The sequence below is a fragment of the Perca flavescens genome, chromosome 17 (genome assembly GCF_004354835.1).
Source record: "Perca flavescens isolate YP-PL-M2 chromosome 17, PFLA_1.0, whole genome shotgun sequence".
NCBI classification, from domain to species: Eukaryota; Metazoa; Chordata; class Actinopteri; order Perciformes; family Percidae; genus Perca; species Perca flavescens.
This window is the reverse complement of record NC_041347.1, coordinates 27,255,591-27,269,924: the sequence shown is the minus strand read 5'-3', so window position 1 is coordinate 27,269,924 and position 14,334 is coordinate 27,255,591. Positions and strand designations below refer to the sequence as shown.

Below are 14,334 nucleotides of genomic sequence, written 5' to 3'. Positions count from 1 at the left end.
GCTATCTTTGAAGACTGACGACAAGGTTCATTGTGTGGAATCTCTGCAGCTCGCTGTGATTTGCTTCTGAATTGTGGCATGAAGCAGTCACTGGGTGTTTTTTTGTCACAGCCTGTAATTTGTTTCTTGCACACTAATGGATTTTGGATTTTCAGATTGTAAGTGCCAAGTTTGTTTATTCCTCAATCTATGATCACTGTTTAGAACAGGGGTGGTTTTGGATCAAGCGAGGAGCTTGTTTTCATGATCATACCCATAAAACAATCAACTAAAATTAAAATGCTGACAAAAACATGTTTGTCAGGCACTGAGAGAAGCTGCCATGCTTCTACGATGACATAGTGCGCAGTGGCGGCGCCAGAGATGTTCTTTTGCTGGTGCTTTGGGGTTGCTGGACGTTTCAGTGAGGGTGCTCTGAAATTTTGAGCTTCCCACAAATAGCCTAACAGATGCCCACCCACTGTGGTGGCAAATTTTATTTTAACCATTTGTTTAATGATATTAACCATTTGTTTAAAGATTGTTTTATAACGCCACAAGATTTAACTTCTTCATGTGTAGATTCAAAAGACTCCAAGTGAAATAGTTGGCAACCGTGAACTATAGCCTAGAGAGTTATTTAGTTTTACTAGCTTGAAGCTCCTCACATTGTTGACTTTTTGCTTAGATAGAAGTGGAGAAGGCCGATGACTGTTTACAACAGTGAGAACTACGTAGGTTTCTGTCTCCTGAGATAAAAGTGTTGTTTAGGCTAATGTTAAGAACAGAGAGCAGAGGGGAAGGTGAGACAATGGTGTGACTGTTAATGATGTCCTCTCTTCAACTATGGCCATGCTAAAAGACACATTTAGAGGGGTGGCTTAACAGAGGTCTTCACTATATGATGTTTGGATGTTTAGATTTTAGGTTAGAAAGACATTTTCAGTTGTGCTGCGTGTACCTTTGAAACTGTGTTTTCTCCATTTGCAAATGTAAATAAATACTCAAAGACCAAACTTTGGTTTAATTCTCAAACGGTCGTTATTCGTTTTGATTTTATCATGAATATCACTAACGCTGCTGCTTCAAGGAAAACTTCCACCACACCACCTCCGCCGCGGTTTACTAAGCGAGCGAACGAGAGAGATTGATTTAAAGTTGCCGATACAACAGCACCATAGAACTCTGATTAGCCCACCAAACATATTTCAAATACCAGCCAACAATCACCAGCCAGGTTCAAACAATCATTACTGCAGCTCTCATACATTGGCTCAGAAGAGTAATGCAGCAGGCCAAATACACCACACATAGCCAAGCATACACATAAAAACACACGTGCATGTATCCTCAAACAGTTTTCACACTTGCACATACGGTCAAAATAATGTAATCATATCTACAGTGACTTAATATATCTAAATAAGCCACTGAGGGCGAACATGTTTTCTGGGCTAAAAATAAACCAATGTCCAGTGTAACTTTAGATTCGGTGATCCATTTATTCACAAATCTGTAAAACACATGTTTACTGTAACGCTCTTCTACGAGACAGAGATAAGAGTAAAGTTCTTGCGTGGACCCCTATCAGCTGACTCCCCCCACAGTGGCCTGGCTGTGCGTTCCCCTGGTCTAATGTCATGTACAGCAGGGTGACGTTCAGCATCCTCAGCAGCACTCACAGCCGTGGTCAGCTCATCTTCCTCCGGCTGCTTCTCTTTGTCCCGGTTGGTGACAAGTTCACCATATCTCTCAGTCTCATTTACAGGTTTTGATAAAGTCTCCACACCTTGATGTTTAAGGAGTAAAAAACTATCCATTGCTAGCATTAGACTCACTTCTCTAATCCTAACGGCTCCAAATATTGAGCTCTTCTTCTTCTGTGTGAAAACGTTACTGCGGAAGTAAGGTCAAAAGTGCTCCACCCTTTGGCCGAATACGATCACCTGGGTTTTTTTTTTAGCCTAAAAATAATCAGTTTGTTTTATTAATGTATTTATTCATTTTTCAAATATAAATTATACTATTTACACATTAACGATTCTTAATTTATTTATAAATCAACCACAGCAATTTCTTGAGGGTGCTAAGGGGGTGCTACGGCAATCCTAGGGGTAGCTACAGCACCCCCTAGCCCCTCCCTGGCGCCGCCTATGGTAGTGCGTTTTGAACATTACCAAAAGGCTGTCATGATCAACAGGTCAGAGAGTTTTCTGGCAGTCAAGGACCGTGTGAGCCAATCTTTTTTTCTTAAAAATTGAACAGATGACGAGAAGACAAGGCAACATTACTGTATTTTAAACATGCATACATAATTAAAACATGTACTTTTGGATGTACTTTCTTTTCTTAAACATACCTCAGAGGAGTCCCCATGAGCAGCACTAAACATGTCCTACCATGCCTCTCTAATTTCAGGACATTGTGCACCTCTTTAAACTTGAAAATAGTTTACAGAGATAATTAACTAATTTCCACCTTTACCTGCATTAAATCCTGATCAGTGTGTGCGGGTCTGGCTCCCACTGTAACACCCCATTATGAGTTTTGTTCCCTGTGTGCCACAAGCAGCTTTCAGCAGCACTTAACAGGAGACATTTAGTTCCAGTCAAATCCAGTTTGCCTAGAGCCATCCAAACAGTTTGAATAAACATACCGGCTTATTAAAATGTATGCGTTCTCTCCAAAAGCATCTCATTTCCTTGCCGCTATGCATTCCTCAAAATGTTTATAGTTCTGAAGCTCACTGGCTCATAATTAAGATCATTTTTTTCTGCCACTGGAATACTTTCTGAGAGCAAATATAAAGCACCGGGAATCAATGTTCACTGATCTCGTGCTTCTAGCAATTTTTTTGGGATGTAGAAGGAGGACGGGACCTAACTTGGTGGTTTGTTTTGTATAAAGTAAGAAAAAGCTTGCCTACAGTAGATATGCATTATGAATTCCTTGCACTGCAGGTTGGGAACATTGCGTGTTGCTAATCAGTTTAAACTAAATTTTAAGATCCCAAACTAATTTGCTCTCATAGGGAAATGCATAAAGGCGCATGTACAGCCCATGATGCTGTATGTGTACATAAAAGACACATCAAAATGACAGAAAGAGCAGACCAGGTAAGAGATCTGTTGAGTTCATCCATGTGGTTAACTTATCACCTGAAGTCAAAGGCTCAAATTCGTCCCTAAGGAGCTGACAGGAGCTGCCTGCGATGCTCAGAGTTCCACGTAGGAACTGTAGAAATAGAGAAGATTGATTTGTGGTCGTATTAAAACCGCTTGGGCTGGAAGTTCAGTTACTGTTGGACCCTCCATCATGCAATAATGGACTGAGGTGACTGTAAGGCAGAAATGTGTCAAAAGCACTGGTATGATTATTCTCAAAACAAAACTGAGAATGTTGAACATTATTGTAACAGCTTTCCTTGGCGAAAGAAAGCACAATTTTTCCAAATTGTATTCTCCTTAATTTGTGACTTTGATCTAAAATATTCAAGTTTAATTTCAGAAATTCTGATTCATTTCTTGAAATATTACCCCCTCCCCTGGCTCCAAAATATATACATGTTTTACTTACAAGATCCCTAATATGCTGTAATGATCAAATCGTATCTGTAAGAAATCTAAAATGATTCCTGCCATGCAGTTGTTGTCCCTGTATGTAGCTGAAGAACAGATGCTGAGTGGACGCAGACGATTACGCATTCTGGATACAGTCTGTCAACTCAGCTGTCCCAGTGAATGCTGGGCTGTGTGTCATGTTCGATTCTGCAGTATTGACTTGATAACCGTGTTATTCTACTCCATACGCAGTGATTGATAGGGAGGTGTCTTAGCTGTGTTCAGCCCTACAGGGTTGTCAATAAACAGCTTAGCCTTCATCCAGGAAGCAGCGTGCTCATGTCAGAGAGAGCCAGCTGGGCTTAACTTTACTGCCCACAGCTGACTCATTCCTGTAACACGGAGAGGATGTTTGGCTCACAATGACAATCTGATTAGCTGCATAGCCTGTGTGAGGCTCAGATGTTCCTGTGTTTAGTCATTTGTCTCAAACAAGTGTTTTTGAAACACGGCTTCTTCGAACAAACCTCATTTCAAAATTTCTTTCTGGAGGTATTGCTATGTTGCTACGTTTACACATTGCTTGATTTTGTGGACAGCCACAGACATAAAAGTAAAAGGAAACAATTACAGTGTCTGCTTGATTCTAGCAGCACAGACAGTTATTTTTTTCGACAATATAACTCACGTACAATGACAGAAAGTCAAAACTTGTTTTTTTATGCATCTTAAAAATACCCTCAAAAGGCAGAACAGCAGTGGAATATCAATGTAATAACTTTTTCATGTGTTCCTTTTTTTTTACCAGACTTCTGAAAAAGTCTTCAAACACATAACATTTGTAAAATGTCCTCCTGGAACACTTGTCGTGAGCAGGTTCAGAGATTGCTCGTGTTGACTGATTTTGGGCGTACCGTCTCAATCATGTAAACAGAACAAAATAAAATGAAAATGCTGAAACAATTACAGCAGTCTGTCATCTGATAAGAGCCGTCAATATCCTCCAACAAAATGAGATTTGGAGTCGCAGCGAAGAGCTGTAATGCAGAAGCAGACATCAGATGATTAGGTGATGTTGCCTTGGGGAACATGTCTGGAATGATGTCACACAGGAACCTGCACTGTTGAAAGGAAAAAAAAGGCATTGATGAACTTTGAGCAGCTTCTCAGGTCATAAAAACAGGACAATTCCCTTTAAAAATCGCCTAACGAATGCAACATGAATCTTGAGGATACTCACTGAAAATGAAGACAACCTCAGTGAACAATTGATCTCCGGAATCACACAGAGGAACTCCCATAGGTTTTTTTAAGTGCTGAAGACATGAGGGCTCTTGTCGGGCAAACATTATCACCGTGAAGGATCTTCTATGCTGGTGAAGCCACTTGGAAACCTGGACAGAAAATACACTTAAAGGCTTTCAACTTTGTGCTTATCTGTCGGGTATAAAAGAAAGTTCCGCACCTTATTAAAACCTTATTTTTTATAACCTTGTCCTTCTGAAACATTAAAACGTGCCCTGTGAAGTTTTATGGTAAACAAGCAATACAGGTGTCCTTCACCAAAACACATTTTCTTTTGTATTTCCTTCCTTTTAAGACATTTACAAAGTGGATTTCTTGAACATTTTGAAACCCGCATTGTCTTCTTCTACCCTGCTAGATCCGAGGAATAGTGTGAAACCAGACGAGTAACTATCAGTAAGCAGGGTATGCGCTTGCTTACAGGCCCAGACCAATCCATCAGCCATTTTCATATAATACCAACATTTGTAGCATCCTGAGCCTTTTTGGTAAGGTTCCTAGGAAATCTCAGCCCAGAGTAATTAATAAATAGTAATAATTATTATTTTCCCCAAAACAAGTTTCCTTTTTATTTTTAAAGAACTATACAAAAAAATCGCAACTTTCACTGTTTTCCATAACTTCATTGCAACAAACATACAAAAGACTTTGAGGTTTTATCGCAATTTTTTACAAAAGCATTTTGGGCCGCAACAATCTCAAAAAAAGGCAGCGAAATCCTGCCCTTGTGTGTTTTTTCATGTGTTACGGTGCGCATTCACCAGTGTTTTTTTGTTGTTGTGGTGCGCGTAGGCTACTCCTGATTTTCTCAGTCATCTCATCTCTTATATGCTGTGTCACTATGATATTATCCCGTCCTATTCATGGTAGCCTACTCGTGGACATTGCACCGTCATCACATGCTGTAGTAGGGGGGCCCGCCTTGATAATCCTGCATAAGGGCCCGGTGTTGGCTCGTTACGCCACTGTGTGAAACCATAGGTAGGACGGTGTCTCCTGCGGGCACAAACAAAATGGGAACTCACTCATAAAAACACTGCTCCATAGCAGTTTCATAGTTCCACAGTATTATTTTCCAATGCGACCAATATGGATTGTAGACAAAACAGAAATACTATCACAATACAATAAAATAATACAAACTTCAGGCGTTCGCTCGACTGGTAGACACCTCAGTGCCCACTCACACCAGAAGCTGACTCATTCATGTTTTTAATGAAAACATGGTTTGGTGACATAGTTGAATTACATGCTGTGGCTCAACTCAGTTGTGTAGTTTCATCCATAGCAAAATGGATGTGTGTAGGGACTTTCTCTCCTTTTGGTTTTCTTGTTCCCTCAAACATTAGCACTGTCAAGACAGTTTGAATTGATCAAAGTTCACCAGAGTTGAACTCTGCATAAATTAACTGCATCTTAGTAAACAATAATAACTGGTTAGTGGTTTAAATAATAATAAAGTAATAATAATAATAATAATAATAATACATTTTATTTAAAGGCGCCTTTCTCGGCACTCAAGGACACCGTACAGGGATACATACACAGAGACATTTAAAAGCAGCAAAAAAAAATAATTAAAAACACTTCTTTCAAGTAACTGTTGACTTCTTCACTATAAACCAGGACCAAAACCAAATACCTTAAATGCATAACCGTAACAAGTTTAACAATGCTTTAGTTGCCGCAAGCAGATATTGAATTGCAAGAGCTGATATTGTATGAAAACAAATGAAATACAGTAATTAGATGTCTGAGAATATTTTGTTGATACGTTCAATATCAAATGTGTTTTATTTCCTTCCTCCTTCAACATTTCCAAAGCTCGGAGCAGCATCACAGTACATTTCTTTCTAAATGTATTTGCTGCTGCAAACTGGTGGTATATAGGCATATATGTATCAGTAATGACTAAATACACTTGATTTTGACTTAATTTCCCTCTCTCTCTCTCTCTCTCTCTCTCTCTCTCTCTCTGACATGTACCAACATCAGTCTGCTGATCAATGATGATTAAGTACACTTCACTCTTTCCCTCTCTGTCTGTCTCCTTCCCGCTCTCTAGTCCCTCCCTGTGCTGTCACGTATCTGTCTGACAGATCAATGATGATTGATGACTGGACACATGACTCAGTCTCTGTATGTCTCCGTTTCTCTTTCTCCCTTTCTCTTTCTCTTGACTTCTTTTCCCACACAGACAATATTGTCTCCTTTCAAACAATATCTAATTCATATTTAATGGCCGAGTGCATTCAGCTCTGCCTTCACCTCACTCCCTCAGCAGAAACTCTGGGCTCTGCCAACATGGCAGAGAACCTTCCCTTTCATTTATTTATGCCTTTCTACCGCTCATTTTAGTGTTAATTATGTGTTATCACCTCTATTTTCTGGTTCATTCTCAGTTCTAGATATAGAATTGTTTCTGGTTCTGAGATGTGAGAAAGCTGTGACCCTAATGTACCAGTTACAGTTTTTTCCAACTGCTTACACACGTTTTCAAAACTACGTCTCCTTTTTTCAAAACTCTACACACTTCCTAAAACTGCACACACAAAAAGCTAAATACCTCACATCTCTTTCAAAATGAAACACTGCATTCAAAATACCATAAACTAAAAAAATAGTAAATATATGGATATACCATGTACACACTGTTGTTCTAAATCTAAAACTCTTTGGTCTTTCATAGGTTTATATCTACATTTACAATGTTCTAGAGAGAGAGTAAATCTGCTGAAAGTGGTTGAAAAGTGCACCTGTAAAAACAATGTAATGTTACAGTAAAACAGAAACTATTTATTGGGCAAAACATCACATTAGTAAGAGTAGCTCAGTGTTGTATACAGTAGCATGAAACAAGAAAATACAAGTACAAACATATGTAAACCAAAGATATCATTTTTTATTTTCATGTGTGTGTGTGTGTGTGTGTGTGTGTGTGTGTGTGTGTGTGTGTGTGTGTGTGTGTGTGTTTGTGTGTGTGTGTGTGTGTTGTGAGTGTTTGTGCATGTTTGTGTGTCGGGGCGGGGGGGGTGTGTGGGGGGGGATTGTATGCACTTTGTGCAAAACAAAGTGTGATTGATTTGTAATGCTGAAATAGTCATTAGATAGTTGAATGCCGTATGGACGCCACCTTAAATCTACTCAAGATGGGCTTCTCTCCCTGATCTCATCAGAGATGGCTCTCCTTCTGCCTCCTTCTCCTCCTCCTCCTCCTCCTCCTCCTCTTCGTCCCCTGTCTCTCCCTCCTCCTCCTCCTCCTCCTCTTGGTCTCTTTCTATTGTTGGCATCCATTGTCCAAAACAGGTAATCTGACCTTTGACCTATGTATAGGCCTATACTAAAATAGTAATTGGTTAGTGTTCAGTTATGACATAATGTTTTTGCAAATGTGAGGAGTGTGTGTGTGCCCTTGTAAATAAGTGTAGCATTTTGATTGGTTGTGTTTAGAAATGGATAGCAAGTCACTTCCTGTTAGATTTTTGTGTTTTAGGTAGAGAATTGTGTTTAATGTTTTGAAAAAAGTGTTTTATGCAATTGAAAACTGAGTGAAAGGCTGAGAAATAGATTATTGCTTTGGAGATTTGCTGTGTAGTTTTGCACTTTGAGTGAGAGGTTTCAAAAATTGTGTGACATGAAAAGATTTTGTGTGTAAGCAGTTGGCAAAAACTGTAAGAGACCTAGAAAACAGCAGTTACTTCCAGATCATGAGGAGTCAACTTGAAAATACAAAGATATGAAAATTGATTTCTTTTTTCTATGAATAAAACATTAGAAAAAAAACTTTAAGAATGAACCTCAAATATTTGATAGCAATGCCAGTTTTCAAGCATCTGCATAATAACTTTTATTATGAAACAAGTTCAAGATATCTCCTCTTCCTCTCCTTTATCTTTGTCTTCCTCCTGCGCTCCAGGCAGGAGTTCTTCTCCCGACAGTCAGCATCTGGTGTCTCTGGGCAGCCTGTTAGACGACCAACACTGGCACCACGTCGCAGTGGAGCATCACAGCACTCACCTCAACCTCACCGTGGACAAAAGCACACTTTGGGTGCAGATCCCACCAACATTCACCCACTGGGACCATAGCCAGGTGTGTTTTTGTCTGTGTAGGTGTGGGATACTACTTACAGTCACACTTGCTCAAGTTGTATTTTTTTAAATATTTGTCTCTATGTTTTCCCCCGTTCAGATGAGTGTGGGAGCAGAGCAGGGCCTCGGCTCTCGGAGGTCAATCGGGCCAAACAGAAATTTCCACGGCTGTTTGGAAAACTTGTTTTACAACGGTGTGAACCTGGTAGACCTCGCTAAAGAGAAAGACCAGCGGGTCACTGTGAAGGTAAACTGGCTTACATTGTGCTTAAAAAAAGTGTATTTGTGTGTGTTTGTATATTACCACACCCCCTCCGTAGACACACTGGACACAATATGCACTATGTTGTTTGATGGAGGCCACGGGGGCCTCCATTTGGATCCACTGGTTTATCTGATCTATTTGAAGCCGTGTAAAGAGACATAGGGACACATGTGTATTATTGCTTACATACCAGGATATTTACAAAATTTATGTTGTGCATGATGTATCAATCACTGAAATAGAGTTGAAATATACTACATACACTAACACTGTGTACAAAACACACTGTGTTTTGTAACACTATACACTAACGTGTGTGTTTGCTGGAAAGCCGTCGATGAGCAGTATCATGATCAAAATAAACAAAATGATAATAAAGAAAGTTAAGGACACAATAAGCATCTCTTTGACGACTCTTTATCTCAGAAAAAGGGTTGAAAAGTGTTGAAAATTTTAATTTTAAAGTGCACTTATTAAAGTTTTAAAAAGTAAGGAAAATATACAGTATGTCCCCTCACTTACATCCCTTTTACTGTAAATGAGAAGGCGTGTCCCTGTACCTCGGTCTGTGTGTGTGTGTGTGTGTGTGTGTGTGTGTGTGTGTGTGTGTGTGTGTGTGTGTGTGTGTGTGTGTGTGTGTGTGTGTACTTGTAGATTGTGTTACGCTAATGCACAACACCGCTGAATCTCTGCGGCACTCTCCCCGTCAGTCTCCATGACTGTGTATCGCTTTTAACTATCCCACAAAGAGCTTTTAGACTCGATCAATTGTCTGTGTGTTGCATACTCCACTGAAAATAGAAACCCAGTGGGGAACCTGCGGTGTAACTTATCACTGTGGCTGCCCTGGCAGTGGATTTACTGTAATTACTGCTTCTCAAAACTCTGAGCCTGCATACAGAGATGACCAACTGCTCCCAACCCCTTATTTGTTGCTCTCTCCTCTTTTTTTCTGTCTCTCACCCCTTCTGCTCCCCCATACTTCCTCTGTGATCTTTGAAAGCAGTTGGGTAACAATTGACATCTTCAGTTTTATCTCCTGGTGCTTTTTCTAAGCCTGGCTATTATCATTATGGTAATACTCTCATGCTATTTAAGGAGACTTGCTGATGAGATCTCTGTGCATCAGGGTGCCGCCACGCAGCCCTGGAAATGAATTCAAATTCATGCGTCAACGTGTTTTTCCTCTTTTGCTGTAATAATTTCTCTCTGTCCATATCTTTTCCCCTCTCCTCTTCTCCATCTATCTCAGGGCAATGTAACCTTTTCTTGTGCTGAACCCGTTTTTGTTGCCATGACGTTCACCAGCCCCCAGAGCTTCCTCTGGTTGCCAGGTGTGACAGAACTATCATCAACGGGCACGACGGTGGGGCTTCAGTTTCGGACGTGGAACAAGGCGGGGCTGCTGCTGACATTTAATCTCCCACAGCAAGGGGGCGTTGTCTGGCTGTACCTGAGCAGTGCCAGGCTCCATCTACAGATCCTCAAGTCTGGCAGGGCGCCGCTGGAGCTCAGTGCAGGTCAGTCTGACCCCAAACCTCCAACTTAAATCTTAAAGGGTCTGTACTCAAAATAAATAAATAAATAGCCGGCTTAGATTGCCTCCACGCAGCTCTACGTTCTTTCTTTCTTCTTTCTTTTTAACATGCATGCGCGGCCGGACCGTCCCCGTTTGTGTGCAGTTACATCATGGTCCAAATAACATCAAATATTCACAGCACATATGAAACAGAGCAGGAACTGACTTGTTTTTTTAGTAATGTAACCCAGCATGAACAGGAATGCCTTTTATTTTGAAGGATTGGATGTTTTTTGTTTCTGTCAGTGGCTTTTTGCAGGAAACTGAACACAATAACCAAAATCCTCTATATATTGATTATAAGACACAGAGCAGACAAAAACAAATGTGCACACTTTTCCAGATAAGAAGCAAAAACTATGATATGTCAATGTCAATGCTAGCAAGCCTGAAGACTAGAAAAATCTGTCCTCCATCTTGGAGTATTTGAGCCAGATATTGAATCCTTACCAGTTTCAACAGCATTTATTTGTTGCTGAGCTTGACCTCTGACCTCGCTGTGACTGACGGAATTACAGAGAATTTCCCTAAACAGATCAGAAGTGAATGACTTGTAATCATAACCTTCATGAAAATAAAATCAAGACATAATATATGTGCATCGTGGTATGAATTATAATATTCATTTGTGTGTGTGTGTGTGTGTGTGTGTGTGTGTGTGTGTGTGTGTGTGTGTGTGTGTGTGTGTGTGTGTGTGTGTGTGTGTGTCCTAAGGTTCGGCTCTAAATGACGGTCAGTGGCACTCTGTGGAGCTGATCTCCAGACAAGGACATCTGACTGTCTCTGTGGACACAGGGGAAGGAGCCACTGCTCACGCCAGTCCCCCGTTTCTTGTCACCACGGGAAGTCAACTTTTCTTTGGCGGTAAGAGAGGGATAAATAAATGAACACATGCATAAACAAGCACACAATCTTCAGAGGTTCCAAGCATATGTAATCATTATTGAAGACTTTTAAACTTGAGGTTAAGGGTAGGGTTGGATACCGAAACCCCTATACCGAATCCCCTATCTATGGCAACACAGATTTTGGTGCCTCATTTCTGTGTCCTATACATGACGCTAGTTAACATTACACTTGGCAGCAGGTAACGTTACTCTACTGTTAGCTAGTAGCTGGCTTTAACACGGTTAAACTTCTTAAAGCTGTACTTCAAAGACAAAGTTTAGCCTAGCTGCACTTTTCGACACACACAGTCGGAGATGTTGGAAAAACAACTTTGACGGAACTTCATGGTGCATTCAGTTGCACCTCATAAACTTATGGTGCATTCAAGTGCACCTAGAGAAACTCAAGCTGTTGTAAAATATCCTTCTGCCACCTAGTGGTTCTTCTTTTTGTTGTTTAGCAATTGTTATTTTAATTGACTGATGAAATAAGTTATTGTTATTACATTTTAAATAAATTCTAAATGTTTACCGTATGGCCTTAGCATTAAAGCCATTTTTTAATGTTGCAGACTGTCGTTTTGTGCTCGTATTTTTTTAAGTATCGGTTCAGGCACCATTTAAGCACCAGCACAGTTATAAAAGTATTCTTTTAGGACCGGTATCAGAAAACAACCCAAACTAATACCCAACCCTGAACGTCAGGGTGGGCGTCATGGTTTCCTCTGTGTTATCTGATGTTGTTTCCTCTCCTGTGCAGGTTGCCCTGTTCAAGGGAGCAGCCAAGACTGTATGAACCCCTTCAAGGCTTTCCAGGGCTGCATGCGTCTGCTGACTGTGGACAACCAGCCAGTGGACTTGATCATGGTGCAGCAGAGGCTGATGGGAAACTACAGTAACCTGCAGATCGACATGTGTGGCATCATTGACAGGTCAGACCTAAAAGCACCATTTGTTTGATAATGTTTATCCAAGGGGAGGTTGACATAGGCAAATGTTAAGCTAAATGCTACATTTGTTTTTACCTTATTTAGTCAGGAAAAGTTTGTCTGGCACATTTTACTATGTATAATACCAAATTGTGTGTGTTAGAAAGCATTGTCAGAAAAGAGAATGCAATAAAGTTCCTTTGTAACCCCATGTTAATCCCCCTCTGAAGGCTCTGTGACTGGTTTCCTGTGAAATGGCATTACACATGCATTATTAGACAGCAGTGGATTGGATACGGAGGGAATTATGACAACAGTGTCCCAGTCCTAATCTTTCCCCGCTAAGAAAACAATCCAGTTATTGTTTTGTCTATGGGGCGCAGCTTCCTTTCTCTGAGCTGAAATGGGGTTTTGCTTTCTTTGTTTCTTCAAAATGTGATTAATTTGTTGAGAGGCAGCAACACATTTGGTTGGCTCTGTGCCTCAGTGTGGGATTGAGTTTGAAAAAAATCTGGGATATATTGTTTTAGAGTTATTGTCAGTAGATAGAGCATGGGCAGGTTTGAAAAAGTATTTCTTGTTGGCCTGGTTTGCTTTCTGCTTCTGCTGTTCAAAGTGTTTTCATACTCCAGTGCTCTTGGAGGCGACTATACCCATGGGGAAAATCAATTTTAAAGCGTTATGAAAAACAATTAGCACTATTGTGATGGAATCTCCTGAACTCAAGTCAGAAACACCAAATGTCCTAATGTATTTAGATTTATTTAGATTAAAAACATTTGAACAAACTGCTGGTGCATTATAATTCGGTATTTAACTGTATTTGTGCATCTGTTTGCAATTAACGTTTTAGATGTAAACATCAATTAAAGGCAGTTTTAGCTTAAAGTAAAGTTAAACATAGTTTGAAAAAATCATGGTGCCTCACTTTAGATGGCTATAACAATACTATTACATTTTACAAGTACATTAGACCCATGTGTGTATATATACATAAAAGCTGAGTACTAAAACTCTTTTGAACCAACACAGATATTGTACAGTGAAAAATCCACAGTTGGACAGAATCATTATTATAGACATTTCTGTATCATCATGTACTGGAGAGACCGCGGCCTCTAATATGCAGAAAATGTCAAGTCAAGCTCCACTGTGTCAGTTTAATGTTGTGTTGTGTGTGAGCAATAATACATTGCTCTCAGAATATGACATTAGACCTTTTTTCCAAATCATTAGAGCCCACTGGTATATGACATATGTATTAATCTCTGAGCACCTTTGTTTCAATAAAATGTCAACTTGAAAAATCGATTTACACTTCTCCAACCCCTCACCTCCAACCTATAGTGTACTTTTTTACTGAGATAAGCGCTGCTCGCCTGAACATATGCACATAGAATTTATCAGTGGACACAGTAAAGAGACACTTGTTCTGCACGATGTGCGTATGCATATTTGCAGATAATCGAAGCAACAATGGACTGCCAGAATTTATGATGAATATATTTAAAAGACAAACTAGTGGAGTAAATATAAAAGGAAAGCAAATGGTGCTAAAAACCAAACTTTACCATCTGACAAGCCTGCTGAGTAAGGCTTTTTCCAACAGTGAATTTCCCACTAACTAAAATATTAAAAATACATGCTGCTCTCCGCTGTCTTTCAGTCTCTGCAGACACGCTGACCTCATTTCCCCTTCCAAATATGTTCCACCCAGTTCCATTAATCCAAACTTTCAT

General features: G+C 40.0%; 1 protein-coding gene across 1 annotated transcript in view; it reads left to right on the top strand.

Moving 5' to 3' along the window:
* Positions 1–14,334, top strand: part of LOC114571774 (contactin-associated protein-like 4) — a 69,090-nt gene that overhangs the window by 29,449 nt on the left and 25,307 nt on the right. The window contains 5 exon segments of the mRNA XM_028602966.1: positions 8,761–8,936; positions 9,036–9,182; positions 10,453–10,720; positions 11,494–11,643; positions 12,427–12,598. Of these exon segments, the coding sequence (XP_028458767.1) occupies positions 8,761–8,936; positions 9,036–9,182; positions 10,453–10,720; positions 11,494–11,643; positions 12,427–12,598 (913 nt within the window).